The sequence below is a fragment of the Saccostrea cucullata genome, unplaced genomic scaffold (assembly GCF_032062105.1).
Source record: "Saccostrea cucullata isolate Sc308-1 unplaced genomic scaffold, CSIRO_AGI_Scuc_v1 ctg2154, whole genome shotgun sequence".
Lineage (NCBI taxonomy): Eukaryota > Metazoa > Mollusca > Bivalvia > Ostreida > Ostreidae > Saccostrea > Saccostrea cuccullata.
Window position 1 is genome coordinate 20258 of NW_026936500.1, and position 18110 is coordinate 38367.

At 33.1% G+C, this 18110-nt stretch overlaps 1 protein-coding gene across 1 annotated transcript; it reads right to left on the reverse strand.

Annotated features, from left to right (window-relative positions):
• Positions 1-6348: 6348 nt before the first annotated feature.
• On the reverse strand, positions 6349-15916 carry LOC134245728 (relaxin receptor 2-like). The gene is made up of 12 exons (XM_062727988.1): positions 15838-15916; positions 14681-14767; positions 12371-12612; positions 12066-12162; positions 11877-11972; positions 11626-11802; positions 11284-11382; positions 10437-10702; positions 9460-9544; positions 7325-9337; positions 6965-7089; positions 6349-6872 (listed from the first exon to the last, which is right to left on the reverse strand). The coding sequence occupies exons 2-12, from the start codon at positions 14736-14738 to the stop codon at positions 6720-6722; spliced, it is 3411 nt and encodes a 1136-aa protein (XP_062583972.1). The 5' UTR covers positions 14739-14767; positions 15838-15916; the 3' UTR covers positions 6349-6719.
• Positions 15917-18110: the final 2194 nt, after the last annotated feature.

Here is an 18110-nt window from a genome sequence, read left to right on the forward strand (position 1 = left end):
TACTTGTATGACGGAATGCTATATTTTTTGCTGGTCAGTGGCATGAAATATACACATAATTAAATTGTTTTTAAGATTTCACAAGGATCGCAGCACTTTTCAGATACCTTAATAGTTCCATAGTTGAAATGTAAAAGTTTACTTTGATCCATAGAGTGTATGCCCTTGCACTAGATCGATTTATTAAGACCCCCCGCATTACCCTCCGGTGTACTTGCATACAAATATACGGCAGTGTCAATTAGATACGTAATGTACAGAAAATATATTAATAAAATAGTGAAGAAGGCATTAAATTCAAGTTATTGGCCCATAGAATATCTGTAAATAATATTTTATTTAATTAGAGAATACATATTTTGTTGAGAAAATATTACTTTATCTGTCTCTCACTGCATACAAACTACGTCACTTTGTAAGAAATGACGTCATATTGACAAATCAGTGACTTGTTAATTACTTGTTATGTGGGATTTAACTAACGACAAAACAACACACTGTAGTAAGTTTATATGTGGTTTGATGATTTCTTACTGTTTAAATTAGCAGATAAACTCATTTTGTGGTATTTTAAAGAAATTTTGTATGACGTATATTGTGAATGATGTCATAGTCAAGTTTTCCCGTACAAATTAGGCTCCGCCTCCTTTTTGAAACCTTAACTGTGCTGCGTAATAATAATAATAATAATGCTTTATTTAGAGAAGGTAACCCGATTAGTACCAGGTACTATTCTTCCCCGGGGCCTTCTAATTTCAAACAACATATTACATAAAATGATACAATCAAAGATAAAACATGTAGAGTTCGTTAGTGCATAATGTAATGTACATCTAAATGAGATATATATTCAAAATTAATAGAGAAGTCAATATTAATTGTTCAAGAGACATTGTCTTAAACAATAGTAATAGTCAATCATCTTGTACAAAGGACATATTCAAACATTTATTTACATACGTTGGCTAATTATAATTTTTTCTACATTTCGTCTAAAAATAGGTAAGGTTGGTGATAATTTTATATGTAATGGTAGGTTATTCCATAAATTTACACCTGAATATTGAATAGAATTTGTAAATAAAATTGTTCTATGTTTTGGTAAACGAAGATTATAATTTAATTCTGAACGTAAGGAATAGGAATCATTGCTATGAAAAACAAAAAGGTCCTGGAGATATTCGGGGCTCATACCATAAAAAGTTTTGTACAATAAAATACACTTATGTAGTGTGACTAATTCAAATACATTTAGCCATCCCAGTTTTTCAAACAATGGTTTTGATTGTTCGTCGGGTGCTGCATCAAGAATAATTCTAGCAGCCCGTTTCTGAAGTTTATGAATTCTTTCAATGCTAGTTTTAGATGCATTGCCCCATATTGTAAGACAATAGTTTATTGAAGGCAAAATATATGCATTATAAAAAAGTTTTCTGGTATTTAATGGAAGAAATTTCTTAATTTTACGGAGTGTAAATAACTTGTATGTTAAGGATTTACAAACTGAATCTACATGATAATTATAATGAAGATTTTGATCTATATAGACACCTAAGAGTTTTTCAACATTGACATTTTCAAGCATTTCTCCAGAAATTTCTGTATTAAGTTCTGGAATATCTAATTTTGACCTTTTTTGTTGTGTACACATAAGCATAGATTTTGATTTGTTCGTGTTCAGAATCATTTGGTTCTGTAAACACCAGTTTTCAATTTCGCATAAATCATAATTCAAAAATGTTTCAATATTATGTACATTGTTATCAGATAAATGCAGAGTTGCATCATCTGCAAACATATCAATATTACAGTGATTGACACATAGGGGGAGGTCATTTATGTACAATAAAAATAGCAATGGACCTAAAATAGATCCCTGGGGCACCCCTGCTGTGATAGGTAAGATATCAGAAGAACATGCACCAATTTTAACACTTTGGGTTCTTTCATTTAAATAAGACTGAAACCATTTAATTGTAAGTGAATCAAAGTTATAGTACCTCAATTTCTCAATTAAGAGATCATGACTGACTAAATCAAATGCTTTACTGAAATCTAGAAATGCTATGCCAGTGAGATTCCCTTGATCCATTGCATGCAACCAGCTGTCAGTAAGTTTGGTTAGTGCCGTTTGGCAAGAATGGAATTCCCTAAAGCCACTCTGTGAGTTTGTAATGAGGTCAAAAGCTCTGGTGAATTCACGTACTTGATTAGCAACATGTTTTTCAAAAATTTTTGATAAAGTCGGTAAGATTGATATTGGTCTGTAATTACTTGGATCATTTTTATCGCCCTTTTTATATATAGGGGTGACTTTAGCTTGTTTCAGATGCAAAGGAAAGATGCCATTAGTAATGCTAGTATTAATTAGATGAGTTATAGGCTTAGAAATTATATCAGCAGAGAGTCTTAAGAGGCGGGGACCAATGAAATCTATACCTGCCGATTTATTAATGTCAAGTTTGCATAGCATTGAGAAGACCTCGTCTTGTCTTATAGGAAGTAAGCTAAATACATTTTCATCATTAAGTTTTGACTTTGTGAATTCTTTCAACTTTTCTGGTTTAAAGTTACGCTTTGGTAATTCATTTAATAAATTGCTAGAAATTTTTGTAAAGTGTTCATTAAAAACATTGACAATACCTTGTGTATCGTTAATTTCTGATCCGTTGTCCTTAATATGAGTAGGAAAAAAATATTTTGGCTTTGAGGATAAATGGTTCAGATAGCTCCAGAGTTCTTTAGGATTAGAGCTCTCCTCAATAGCTGATTTATAATAAGTACATTTAGCATTATTAATCAAAAGCGTAACTTTATTCCTCCAATGTCGAAAATTTTCAAAGTCTTTGTGTTGATGATAGTAATCTCGTAATTGTCTAGCATCATTAATTTCTTGTGTTAACCATTTTGGACGAGACTCAGTTTTCACACGTTTAGTCTTTACTTTAGCGTGACTATTTAGAATAGTATTAAACATATTGTAAAAGTTCGCTAAGATATCGTTAGGATTGTCCAAATTCGTAAGGGCATCAAAGTTGACACTTTTTAAATCGGAAAGAAATTTTTCTTCATTAAAATTCTTAAAGTCGCGGTATTGAATTTCAGTGTGTTTTCCCTTACGCTGCATGCTGTTAGATCTGCGTGTTGCACAAACAGGGTAATGGTCAGACATAGCTATGGGTGGTACTTGGATTTCACAGATGAGGTCAGGTTGGGTAGTGTAGAAATGATCAATAAGGGTAGATGAGGCCATCAACTCGTAAAAATCAGAATCTCTTATTGAGCCTACCGTATCCGCTGACCAAAATTGGAATACTTTTTTCTGACACTTTTTCAGAAAGCTTTTTCATTATATCTGAATGGTCCATGGTTCTTGAGAAATTTTATCAAAACATTTAATGGCCACAACTTTTCATTTTTTTTAAATTATCTTTAAGGTCAAGATCTAGTAAATGATTTCAGTCTAACCTTTTGGTGCTAGATCCATTATGACGTCATTAACTTTTTCAACTTTCTTTTTCCCATACTTTACGGCTCTAATAGAATTATGTAAAAAATAAGGTATTTTCATGGAAATAAATTTGAAATCATATGAAAAATAATCCCGATACCTATATTGAATTTGATATAATTTTAAAGAAGAGGCCAAAATCATACAAATTACCATTTAGTGAATGACTGTAGGCAATTTTGATACATTTTTTTGTCTGATATTGAAAAAAAAACCCATATTCATGACTGGTTTTCTTAATTTTCTATTAAAAATAAGTTGAATATATCTTCTTATTTATCTAACATCTTATTTATCTAACAGGTATGCCTTGAAAAACCATATTTGACTAAGCAAATCTGATAAAGCATCATGAAAGAAATTTTTTTTCTCAGATTAGATAAATCTGTAGGCACCTTTAATTCACTAGATCTTGACTTTAAACTAAGTAAAACTGGAGATTCAAGAAATCTTTCTGGCAAAAAACCTGTCTGTACAAATTTGATTTAATTTATTACATTGAGATTTGACAGTGCCTGTATTCTCAAAAAAAAATTCATTCGTTTTTCAGAATAATTTTGTCTCAATTTTCATCTATTGTTAAGTGCAGACGTCCTATGTGTACTTACAGTGATTGTTCAATGAAAAATGTGTAATAAATTATTAATTCAGGTGGGGTTCTCAAAGTGACTCCATACAACACTGTACTGTACCCGGTAGTACAAAGTATCTTTAATATTTTAATACATTGAAATATTAAAAATTCCTGATTTGTTAACTTATAATTAGTCAAAAAAATACTCATTTAAGTATTAATGCAAGTGGGTCTATTTAAGCGATGCCCTGATGAAGTTTTAACCTACACTATAAAATATGTACCCATAAAAAAAATTATTTATGTTATAAGATTGAGAAAATGAAAATTCCTTCAATTTCAAAAGAAACATTTTATTCGTTCATCAAATTTTGGTTTCCCTCTGTTATTACCTGCAGTGATCTATTTCAAACTTGCAAAATTACTCAATCAAATCTTTAATAAATTTGTGAAGCTCTATACTATTGTCATTTTCTAATTATAATGGTTATGATGCAATGATTAAAATGTTTCACATTTAGTACGAGTCAGAAAATCCATAAAATGTATGGTGATTGATCAAACTGATAAAAAAAAATAAATAAATGACAGAATTTTTGAGAAATTTTTCACAATTATTCAATTTTCCAACTAATGCAAGAGAGGCAACGTTTTCTTAATGTATATTTTTATGCAATAAGGTGTCTATACTGTATTCTGCGTGTTTTTGCTAATCTTTCAACACTACACTTTGATCAATACTCCAAAATAATTTCAAATCAACTGATATTTATAAAGTTTCCCTGTAGACAAATACGCTTCTACGCGTCACCAGTCCTTTATTGTTAAGTATAGTTTTCACTAATTACAACTCAATAATCAGACATTCTTTTAAAACAGTTTTTTACCTGAGCTGTTCTTTTTTTCTTTCTTTCTTTGTGAAAAGGTTAAATAAGATGAAAGTAAAAATCGTTTATCAAATACTTACGTTAAAAATAATCAACTTTTATAATTAAATGAAAAGATGAAAAAAAGTGTGGGATGATGGGTTGTAAATTTACATGAAAACAGTATTTCCCAGAGGAAAACTGACAACTTAATGAAATAATACAAGTAAACAAACAATAAACGAAGTGCATTTTGTTACATTAGGTTACATTTAGGAAAACACCATTTGTAACGCAAAAAATATAGGCGGAGTAATAATGAATATAACTTGAAAATACGCCTTGACAGTTAAACTAAATACATAGCAAATCTTAACTTGAAATACACTCATTGCTTTTGTCTTAACTTTTATTCCAACTTAAATAAGTGCCACAATTACTAGTATCTTATTCAGTTTCATTCTACACAAATATCAGGGTTTTTTTCCTTTGAAATATACTTGATTTTATAATATGCTCTTTTCTTATTTCATATTTGTCCTTAGTAAATAGTTTTATAATCATTAAATGTGAAAAATAATATTTATTGCATTTATTGCAAATATAAAATAATTGCTAACCTGTTGATATTCCAATAAGTGACACAGCTGCTAAATAGATTAGTTTGCATGCTGTGCTTCTAAGTCCGTTAATTATTATTCTCCTTATATATGTAAACAGCGCCTTAAATCAGTAACTCTTACTAGACACAACTTATTATACCACCTGTTAAATATCAAAATTAATTTAATGCTTTGGTAAAGTTCAATGATATATCGAGTCTTAATTTGAAAAAAAGTAATGTTTGCTAATTGATAAAACGTTGTCAATTTTACTTAATATTGGGTTGAAGTTCCGAACACGATAATTTTTCCTCGTGTAGAAGATTTCGATTAAATTCTACTGGAAAGCCTGGTCTCGGAAAACAACATTGATTTTGTCGAAAGAGGGCGCCATATTTCAGCTCCTGAGTATTTTGATTGTAGAAGAATGATATGGGGATAACGATTGTATATTGTTGAACGTCTCTCGATAGAATTTTTCACTCATATGGAGACGTCACCGTATGCCGGTGAAGGGCTTCAAATTTTGACCTTTACTCGGCACTCAGGGCCATTGAGCAGTGAGGGATCTTTATCGTGCCAACGCCAGCCGCTGACATATCGGTTTTTAAGGTCTCATGAAGGACCCTGAGAGATAATGAATTTGTTTGATAAAATTTTGATTTTATTACTATTGTATGGAGATAACGAATAGTATTCAAAATCAAAATCATTAAACAATACAAAATACGAGCAGATTAAAACGGACCTGGAAAATCAGAGGTGGGATCTAGGTGAAAACAACATTGACTGACCGGTCACACCCGCCGTGTGCTCATTGTCATGATCGTGAAATAACGGGAAAATCCGGTAGAAATAGAGGTATTTGCTGATGAATCACAGACATTTCTGGGTTCCATTTTTGTAATTTTTTTTATAATTTTAATTTGAAAGAACGAGTACTTCCTCGATAAACTGGTTTCCTGCCTTGTGACGATAATGGATGAGTTTACCATGTTAAATCCCCATAGACTTTGAATTTGCCGCCTTGTATATACACTGGTTGACCTCGAGGGTTCAATAAATGCAGGAAGATTGCGTAAAATTATCTAACGATTTGACTTGGACTGAAAGCCAAGCTATTTATATATTTTGAGGTATTATTGTCAGCTAAAAACGATACTGATTTAAAATTTCCTTCCCGAAACTGATGTTGAGTTCCTGCTGAGCGATTGTCCATTTTGTCTATCATCCTTGGAGATAGTTTGGGTCCTGCTGAGCGGTCGTCCATTTTGTTTATCATCCATGGAGATGGATTGACTCCTTTGTGATTCCTGTTTCTGTATTAAAAGTTTAAAACAAGATGAGAGTTACCAATTTTAAAAATCGGGAAAGTGGCGATGTAAGACAAACAATTAGCGATTGAACTAACCTGTCTGTATATCACAATGAATGTGTAAATGAATGGATTCAATGCTGAATTAAGGGGCAGTACCAGAACAACGACCCAGGCATAAACATCGAACGTTATCTCCATCCCGCCGTATGCCATGATTCCTGAAAACAAAAATGAAGTTTAATTCAATGGACACTCATTGCTTATTTTAGTGTTTTTTATCTTTTCATATGCAATTCATTGTAAAGATTTGGACTATGTACTGACATTTTTTCACGCAAAATTAAAAACTTCTGTTAATATGACTTTAAGCATTTGCATGGTGGTGGTATTTTCTAAAGGGTTACTATTTTCCAAAAGTGAAAGTATAAACCTTTTTATTTAAAAATTTCTCACCAATCAATATTATAGGGATCCAGCAGCACATGTCCGACAAAACGACATAAGAAAGAGATTTTAACACAGCAATTTCTCTCTTCCTGTTGTCTTGTTGTAAGGCACTTCCAATGACCTTCACCTCGACAAATATCAAAATCTGTCCAACCACTATAGCAATGAATATCATTAAGTTAAATCCTATAAAAACAAAGGTTGCATATTCCCATCCAGCTACTCGCTCAGCTGTTAACGGGAGAGAGATACAAACTGTAGATCTGCTATAGAAGTCTGGGTAAACTGAGATAGGAAACGCTGCTAAAAAGATGGTCATAAGCCATACTATTACTGAAATCACAGATTTATGTTTCTTCTTTTTTAGGAAATCGGTTGAAAATGGATATTTTAAGGCTAGAAATCGTTCCAAAGTTATTAAAAATACAAAAAGCACTGATGCTTCACACGAAACTGTTGCAAGTAAGCCAGCCACAGTACAGGTTGTGCTAGACCTCCACTGACTGTCGTTAAAACCATACTCATTACGGTATTTCATGTCTGCCACAGCAATAATGAACAAGTAAACTCCCATTAATAAATCGGAAAAGCTTAGGTTTAAAATTAAAATTCCGTGTGCATTATTCCTTCCTTTGCTGGTATTTCTCATGCGGTAATATATAACATAAAGGTTCCCGATGAAGGAGAAAAGAGCCACGTACCATATCATCTGGGCCAAAAACCCAACACTGATCAACTGCTCGCAGGTCGAGATGCGGTCTCGCGGAGAAATACATTTTGATGCTGCAACAGACAATGGTTTGGCACAACAAATAATATAAGAATCTGTCCATATCCATTCAAGGTTACAAAGACCCTGAAACATAGCTCGGGACACTTGTAAATTGTTTTTGTTAATATATAGATATTTAACTTCTTCTAGTCTTCTAAAGGCGTTACTCTCCAATGCTGTCATGTCATTGTTTGATAAATCCAATATCTGAAGTTTAACCAAAGCGACGAATCTTGCAGGAGAAAGTGTTCTTAACTGGTTTCCTGTGAGGTTTAATTTGGTGAGTGATACCATGTTCTCAAAAGCCATTTTGTTAATTGTGTGGATTTTATTGAAAGCAAGATTAAGTTTTTGTAAAGATGCCAGTGTAGAAAATGAAAAATCATTTAAAATTTGTATCTGGTTGTTTTGTAAATTAAGATATCCCAGTCTCCTCAAACCTGAAAACATGTTATCTGTGATGTTACTAATAGAATTAAAACTCAGGTCTACTTCAACCAGCATTTCCATTGATCTTGAAAAATAGTCATCAGTATTTGTGATGGCGTTGTTACTCAATAATAAATTTGATAAGGAACTTAGCCAGTGCAGTGCTTTTGGAAAAATTGTTTTTATTTTATTGTTTCTCAAATCTAGCAACTCGAGGCTAGAATTGAACTGACTATAGATTTCTTTCGAATGAATCATCACTATTTCGCTATTTCTAAGAATCAAATGCCGTAACTCTGGAAGGACTCCAAGGAAGTCCATTTGTAGATCTGTGATTTGATTATGTGAAACATTAAGGTATAATATGTGTGAAAGTTCCTCAAAGGTACCCTGTTGCAAATTTCGTATTCTATTAAACGAGATATCTAAAGTTTGAAGGCTGTGAGATTGTAGTTGCTTTCCTAGATGCTGAAGTGACGAATCTTCAATCGAACACCCAGATAAATTCAAATGTAAGAGGTAATTGAAATCTTTTAATTCCGTGGTGTTGAAATTGCTTGAACTAAGATCAAGTACTCTGACCTCTCTTGTCACATTTTCCGGATACTGACACTTGAAAACTACTCCTTTACAATCACACTGGTGGGGGCAAGGTAGGACACATCCCTTTTCCATTTGCACACATTGGGTATTGTTGTAATTGCACACATTTTCGTCTTCGTTGTTTGGACAATCATTTTTCTTGTTGCAAAACTGCTCAGCGTTAATACATCTTCCGTCGTCGCATTGATACTGTGTTTTGTAACAAGGACCCTTATCTAGAAGATTTATCAGTTTTAAAGTCAAAAAGATAATAATCACTCAATAACAAAATATTTTTTGTAACAAAAGGACTTATTATCTAAACTTTTTGTCTTAAAAATTAAATAAATGTATTTACCTTTACAAATTCCGTTTTCGTAACTGATTTTTCCAAGTCGTATAATACCAGTTAAATTAGCTTGGAATGTTGCAACAATTATTACCTAAAATCGAAACGTTGATATAGAGAAACTAAATGTCTAAATATATTTTAACGCTCATCTGGTCAATTTTTTTAAAAATATATGAACAAGCTATGTGTTTCAACATGAAACATTGACGTTGATATCATTTGAAAGAACTTAATTAATGACCTTCCATCGTTCAAATAAAAGCGAAGATTAAAGTTTGAAGCAACAAACAGACAGTCTCTACAGTTTAAAAAGACAGGACAAAAACAATATACGCCTATTAACGTCCGGGACACCGGTCATTGAGCCTTAATGTCGCTTCGTGAAAGAACTTAAAAAGTCATAAGACATAACAAATGTGATTGTCTCTATTGATTCGTTCAAAATAGAAGGTATGGAGATAAAGAACCTTTGAAGCAAACCAATACTAAAAGAAAGATAAACATATGAGTGAAAAAAACAATATACAATCAATCAATCAATCGATCCGGGCGCATAAAAAATGAAAAAATGAAATCTCTTCTCGTTGCCTTGGTATTCAAAAATTAATTCTTATGGAATATTTATTTTTAAAGGCAGAGACTTTTGGCAACGCCTACTAATAACATAGTATGTGTACCCCTGTCAATCAAATGCATTTAGGATCTTCATTGGATGCTAAAACTTGATTGACATTTACTTCCTAGGCCTTTTGATTAACCTGTTCACCTTGTTCGGTACTCATGGGAACATTTAAATAAAATATCATATGTTGTACATTTGATCCATATAAAAAAAGGTTCAAAAGAAATCAAAGATGTAAATTCGAAAAGCTGATAGGCGACAAGAGATAAACGAGGGAAAAATACCATGAGCCATTAGTTTAAAAGCTAATTCATACATAACTTTCAAGTCCATAAAAAAGAGATTTTGTCAATTTCCTTACCATATAAGGTATGTCAATAGGCGTTTGAAAGCTTGTAGTGGCAAAAAGGTTTGAATTTACATTCTGTCGCTGAAAAATAATCCTATCCAAGGTACGTGCTGTGCCTTGTGTTATGTAAACATCTAAATTGAAATTTTTCCCAGAAAACGTCATTGTTATACACCCAAACTCGGACGATGAAGGCTGTGGTTTGCTGAATAAAACGGCCCTCTCCTCCGTATTTCCACTCAATCTTTCTTTCTTTTCAGCAGAGGCAAACATTTCTCCTGTAATAAGCAAAAATATACTGAATATATATATTTACAGTCCATTTAAACATGAAAGTTGACCAATGAATATAACAGTCATCACGGTATCATAAAACAGTACAAAATAAGAGCAGACACACGGACATCCGAAAATAAGAGGTGGGATCAGGTGACATATATATTTGACCGGTCACAACCGCTGTGTTCTCTTTGTCATGAACAGGAAATAACGGAAAATCCGTCGTAATTCAGTGTATAAATAATGGACTAACAATTAGTATGAATAAATGTCAGTCGGCATTTGACTCAATAATAAAATGTATTTGCTGACAAGTTCATTGTATCGACCATAGAACTTATGAAATGATGACTTTAAACGAGACGGCTGATATTCTTGTTTCATCAACTTGCTTGTCAATAATTTACCCCGTTTTAGGAATTGTTCATACGTAGAGCAAGCTCTTGCGTATCTAATCAACTGAGATATATATACACATATCCAAAATTCTTCAGCAATATTTCACATTTAGGCTATTCAAGCCGTGGAAAATAATAAGCTGTTTTAGATGATGTTATAACAAGACTCAGGAATATTTTACCAGTGTTTTCAGCTATTTGACGGTTCCATTTAGCTCCGCTTTTCATTTGTTGCCAATCACACAAATCTTGTTCAAAGTCACAAATCAAATTCCCTATATCTGCAAAATATCAAAAACATTAATCCTAGACCTAGTCTTTACTGTTTTATTCATTAGGAATTAAGTTTTATAATATATAAAAAGGACAAAAGAACTAGAATGTAAAAGCAAATTCTCAATCGGGGTATCTTTTAGTTTATTGAAGCAGTCCTTTACTGCTTTATACAACGTTAGGTGATAATTCTAAATTAGAATTTACTTGTATAGATATATAAGAAAATCAAATTTTGTAACGATTCTCACCACATTTTGGTACATTACATTCCTCCCATTTAAACTCGGAGTCGACAAAACAACCCGGCTCTCTTTTGCTTGACAATTCGAACCTACAAGTTCTTCCCAATTCTGCCATGCATTGGTGAAGGTACTTTGTCTCTGTACGAAATCCTTTGTACTCATTTCCATGGTAACACTCTAAAGCTGTAAAAAATGGAAGATTAATTTTTTTTTCTCCACAATTTATCTGAACAAAAGAAACTCCAAAATGTGCTCACCACAATTTTCTTCGTCACTGTTGTCAGGACAATCTGGTACCATATCACAAAATCCCTCCCTAATACATAATCTGTCATCCAGGCAGGAAAAGCAATCTTCACAAACAAGAATATAAAAGAAAATCATCAATTTGTAAATTATTCATTTAAAAATATTTCAAGATTGAATTTGTTCTAAGTATAGTATACCTGTACATGGCTCGTTTTCAATCTTCATAAATTTAATAGCTGCTACTGTTGATGATCCAGCTTGTGAAGATGCAGCGATGTGTGGCGAAATAAATACCTTCAGAAGCAAAACAATTATGTAAAGACATCTGTTTTTTTTTTTAAACACTCTAGAAGATAAAGGATATGGAGATAACGAACAGTATTCCTTATCAAAGTCAATAAAACAATACAAAATAGGAGCAGAGCAAACACGGGCCTCCAAAACATCAGAGGGGGGATCAGGTGCCATGGAGGAAAAAGAAAATAAAGAGATTGTGTCAGACCTTGTAGTTATCTGGTTGAGGATGTATGTTGACTTTAACACTTCTAAACTCAGAGCTTTCTTTAAGTTTTGTCAGATTTTGTGTGGACGTCGTGAGGAGTAGCTCTATACCCTCACTGCGATAGGTCAGCAGCAAACAGGGGGCCGTTGTCACAGAGCGCAAGAGATTCGTTGTCAAGGTAGAAATAAATAACTGCGAATTAGACGCATTTTCTGGAGGACGGTTCCAACGTAAAGATCGTTCTGCAAAAGAAGTGCATTATTAGTGATATACATGTATTTTCAATGCTCCAAATTTTCATTTCTAAAATTATTTTTTTGACTTTAAAAAAAAAAACAAGTATGTACCTTTGAGTACTTCGTTTTAATGATTTAAACGAATTTTTTAAACTTTATTGAAATTACGAATTAACGAAACAAAAAAAAACTCACACTGCTGAAGATATGAATGCTTTGATAAGCTAGAAATAAGATCTTTTATCAGCCTGATGGAAATGTTAATTAATTGTAGGGAATAATAAGGTTTAACGTGTAGTTAGTCATAACAAATCTTCTAACGATACAAATCTTCAGCGATATATTCATGAATGTTTTGTAAGTTGTAACTGGCCAACAGTATAATTACTTTGTTCAGAATCACTCTGATTCTACACACAAATGCCTTGATGTCTTGAAGTTGATGTTGGATATCCTCAATAACTTTAATAAGGTCTTTGGAGACCAGACCTTCCATCAATCTTTTGGAAATCCGATGGGCACTAATTATGCTCTATATTGATCCGACTTGTTTTAATATTCTTTTTTTAAAAGCAGAAGCTTTCATAAAGTTACATTGTTAGCATTTTGAATAAACGTTTGAATCAAGTTTTTCTATGTTGCCCTCAACTATGATAGATTTTCAGATGTATAACGGAAGTGAATGTTCAATAAGCGCATAGAGAGGCAGTTGTCAAGGTAAATTAAATTTTAATGTCGAATCAGAATAATATTTCTAAAATTTACGTTTTATTCAAGCGTAAAAATAATGTTTGAAAAGAAGATAAGACAGTTATCTTTAAATACATGTATTTTCAATGCCCAAAGTTGTCATTTCTTAATTTCTTTTTCAGAATAATGATTTTAAAAAAAAGCAATATTCCCATGATTGTGAACTGTGTTATATTTTGTAAGAATTATTATATAAAATGATAATATTGCTTATTAATCAAATTTTATTAAATAACTTTTTTTTCACATGAGAAATCAAGTTTAAGAGGAAGACAGTATCGATGATATTTTTTTCTTCAATCACATGTATATGTGTTATTTCAAAATACAACATGATTTAATTTATAAATTATTTTTACATTATTCAAATTGCAAATTAAACAAAAACAGTACAACTCATATTGCTGACGATATGAACTTTTTTTAAATAAGTAAAACAAAAAATAAGATCACTTTTATTATATATTTTCTTTAATTCAGCCGGGTGGAACGGTAATTAATTGTAGAAAATAATGAGGTTTAACATTTAGTCACTAATAACGAATCTTCTAAAGATATACATATGAATGTTATATACGTTGGAACTGGCCAACAGTATAACAACTTTGTTCAAAATCACTCCAATTCTACACAAAAATGCCTTGATGTCTAGAAGTTGATATTGGATATCCTCAATAACATTTATAAAGTCTTTGGAGACCAGACCTTCCATCAAACTTTTGGAAATCCGATGGACACTAATTGTGCTCTATTATTGATCTGACTTGTTTTAATATTCTGTTTTAAGCAGAATTTATTTATAAACGTCTACATGAGAAGACAAGTAACAAATAAATTGTATGATAAGTAAAATTACATCAGCTTTTCTATCGCCAGTTTTTCTTATTTACATGTATGTAGTAATATTCTGTCATTACCTGCGTATGGTGTTCACATCTCCTAACTTATTCCAAACTTGTAGTCAAGAACCTGCTCTGAGTACAACTAATTTTCAAACTAAACAGGGTACTGAAAGATAAGTTAATGTTACAGGGATTTAAACTACCTCATTTAAAGACAATGGATGTATTTTGCCTGATGATATTCCTACCTAATGTTAAGCCTCCTTTTAATACTAAATTTGAGCACAGAATAATTGATAGATAGGGTTCACGGCGGATGTGACCGGTCGACAGTCGATGCTTAATCCTTCCGGTCATCTTCAGATATCAGGGGTTCCGGGCTTTTATATCCTGTTCTCAAATTTGTATTTTTTATAGTTATTTTTAAAGATCGATCGCGGTTTTGTTCATGTTTTTCGTTCTTAACATTTTACAATACATACCATTCTTGTTCAATAGCCAAGTCATCCCTGTATCATTCGGTTGTTCTAGACCACACATTCCTCCCGAGAAATCACACTGAAAGGACGCTACAAAATAAAAGTAAAGATGACTGATATACTGAGCTGATAATAATCGCATATTTGCTCTACGTGGAACAATAAAAAAAATCTCGATTTATTTTTTTATTACAAGGCTTAATTTATTTATCATATCTTTTTAGATTAAATAGTTTTGTTTCTAAATTGCAGCTTCGATTGCTGGAATACAACTCATATTTATATTAAATTGATTTTTTCCTATATAGAATAAAAAATTTGCCAATATTTATGGTCCATAGAAATTGATTTTGATATATGAATGGAATTCATATTTGAAGAATAACATGACTCCTGAATTTGTGACATATCGTAGTTAATGCAGCTCTGGGTTTGAATTATTTTATTGACTACAATATTACTACAAATTGATATGTTTGTTAAAAGCTGGTGTTTTTCTACAATTGAAATACAACCCCAACCCCCCAACCCCCCAACCCCCAACCCCACGGTATCATCATTTCATCATTTTATAAAAATCTTCAGTGAAGAAACTTTTGTCAGAGTTCGCATAAGTACATCGGGCTGACAACGCTTTACAGTATCCATACATGATCGTCTATTCCAACCCCTTTTATCTACACAATGTAGGAAGCAAAGTTTTCATACAATGCTTTCAACTGTAAGATAATTACCTTTTTACCTTGACTTATCTTACAATAATTTAATTTAAGTTGTGACTCGTTATTTGACGTATTTCTCCGCTTGACGTGGCTTTTAAAATCTGTCTATATGTTTGTGTGTTTTCCGGAGGAAAAACTTTAACCTGTCTACACTGAACTTTTAAATAATATGGTAGAAGACTTTTCCAACTTTTGTTATGGATATGAATACTTCACTGTTTATGCTCTTTCAAATAAACCAAGGTCATATGACAGTTATATCGTATAACAAAAATTGAAATAAGCTTCATTCCTTAATTGTTGTACTGACAGTTTAAACAGAAGGGTATATCACAGGTCTGCCAGCGTACGTTATCTTACATTTTTGTACTCACAGTTTAAACAGAAGGGAATATCACAGGTCTGCCAGCGTACGTTATCTTACATTATTGTACTCACAGTTTAAACAGAAGGGAATATCACAGGTCTGCCAGCGTACGTCAGGATTCACGGTGTAGCACCAGGGGGAAGGTCCACCGTCAGGTGTGGATCTCCAAATCATTTCAGATATGACTGTCCACAAGGTTATAGAACTCAACAAAACGCACCAGCACAAAAGAAATATTCATATAGTAAAAAGAAACATCCTGTACAAAACACATTCAAATGCATCACATCTTACAAAGCTCAAGTTGGTGTAAACCAGAATGACCCTGAGGCTGGAATGTACGTGAAAGCTATCATACAGGGGATTGAAGCGAATTTGCTTGTTGACACGGGAGCAACACTATCAGTACTGTCAAGTAAAGTTTATGAGGCTATACAAAACAAACCAGTTTTGTACAAAACCAATCAAATAGTCTCTTCCGCATGTGGGACCGACTTAACTGTGAAAGGAAAAACTAGCATCTGCATTAATCTGGGTGAGAGTTTTTATAGCCAAGATGTCATCGTAGCAGATTTTTCTCTTGATGGAGTCATTGGACTCGACTTTATGAAGAAATACAATTGTACAATAGACATAGTTAATGGGTATTTTAAGGTAAACGACAAAGTTTACAAAGTTGATTTCTTTGGCAAAATCGGTTGCTTTAGAATTAACTCGAAAGAGATGATTGTTGTTCCTGCAAGAAGTGAGATAGTGACTTATTGTAAGGTCTCAATGCCGTCAAAATCCTACGACATGAAAGAAGTTTTAGGTATGATAGAACCATCGGAGAAGTTCCTCAAATCAGGAAAAGCATTAATAGCAAGATCAGTCGGATATGTAAAAGATGGAGAAATACCAGTCCAAATGATGAATCCATCCCTGAACATCAAACAGTGTATCCAGGAACATTTATTGCAAACATGAGTTCAGTTGACAATGTTTTTGAACCAACCTCTACTGTGAATAAGCCATGCAAAGATCTGCCATCTCATCTGCAGGATCTGTTTGTGAGATCTAAAGTTAATCTAAATGGTGGTGAAATACCTAAATTACAGAAGTTTTTGGCTAGGTATGCAGATATATTTGCGAGGTCAGACAGAGACTTGGGACGTACTTCACTGGTCAAACACACGATTGATACGAAGGATGCACGCCCATTGAAAGAACCTCCCAGGAGAATTCCACATCATTTACAGGATGAGATGAACAAGCAATTAGATGACATGCTTGACAGGAAAATCATAGAGAAATCGAATAGTCCATGGGCATCAGGAGTCGTTTTGGCCAAAAAGAAAGATGGTTCTTTGCGATTTTGTGTGGATTACAGGCGTTTAAATGCATCTACAGTCAAAGACGCCTACCCACTTCCACGCATCGACGACTCGTTAGACAGTCTTGCCGGAGCAAAGTGGTTCTCAACCCTCGACTTGTGCTCCGGGTATTGGCAAGTTAGCATGGATGACTCAGATAAACTAAAAACGGCATTTGCAACTAAACGTGGTTTATACCATTTCAATGTTATGCCGTTTGGCCTTTGCAATGCCCCGGCAACCTTCGAAAGGCTAATGGAAACTGTTTTGAGTGGCTTGCAATGGCAAATATGTTTGGTGTACCTAGATGACATCATTGTTATCGGAACATCGTTTACCAACATGTTAGAAAATCTTACACAGGTATTTGATAGACTGTCATCTGCTAACCTGAAACTGAAAGCAAGAAAGTGTCACTTGTTTCATAAGACTGTTGAATTTCTCGGACATGTGGTATCAGAGGAAGGAGTAAGCACAGATCCTTCAAAAATTTCTGCAGTACAAAATTTGTCTGTACCTACTAATCTAACAGAGGTTAAAAGCTTTTTAGGCCTTTGCAGCTACTACAGACGTTTTATACACAACTTCGCAGCAAAGGCAAAGCCACTGAACAAATTGACTGAGAAGGGATCAAATTTCAAATGGACAGATGATTGTCAAGCATCCTTTGACTCCCTTCGACATGCATTTATCTCCGCACCAATTCTTGCCCATCCTGACTTTACACAGTCATTTATCTTGGATACAGATGCTAGTGACGTAGCAATAGGGGCAGTTCTTTCACAGACACAAAACGGAGTAGAAAGAGTAATTGCTTTTGGAAGCAGAACCTTATCAAAAGCAGAACGGAAATATTGCGTCACAAGGAAAGAGCTGTTGGCTGTTGTCTACTTTACAAAGTATTACAAACACTACTTGTATGGCAAGCAGTTTTTAGTCAGAACAGATCACAGTTCTTTGAAATGGCTAATGAACAGCAAGAATCCAGAAGG

Coding starts and splice junctions, on each gene's coding strand:
- LOC134245728 (XM_062727988.1), bottom strand. CDS start 14,738: ATGTGTGGTCTAGAACAACCGAATGATACAGGGATGACTTGGCTATTG. Junction 11,383..11,625: donor ATGTAATGTACCAAAATGTG/GTGAGAATCGTT, acceptor GATATTTTGCAG/ATATAGGGAATTTGATTTGT. Junction 10,703..11,283: donor TCAAATAGCTGAAAACACTG/GTAAAATATTCC, acceptor TGCTTATTACAG/GAGAAATGTTTGCCTCTGCT.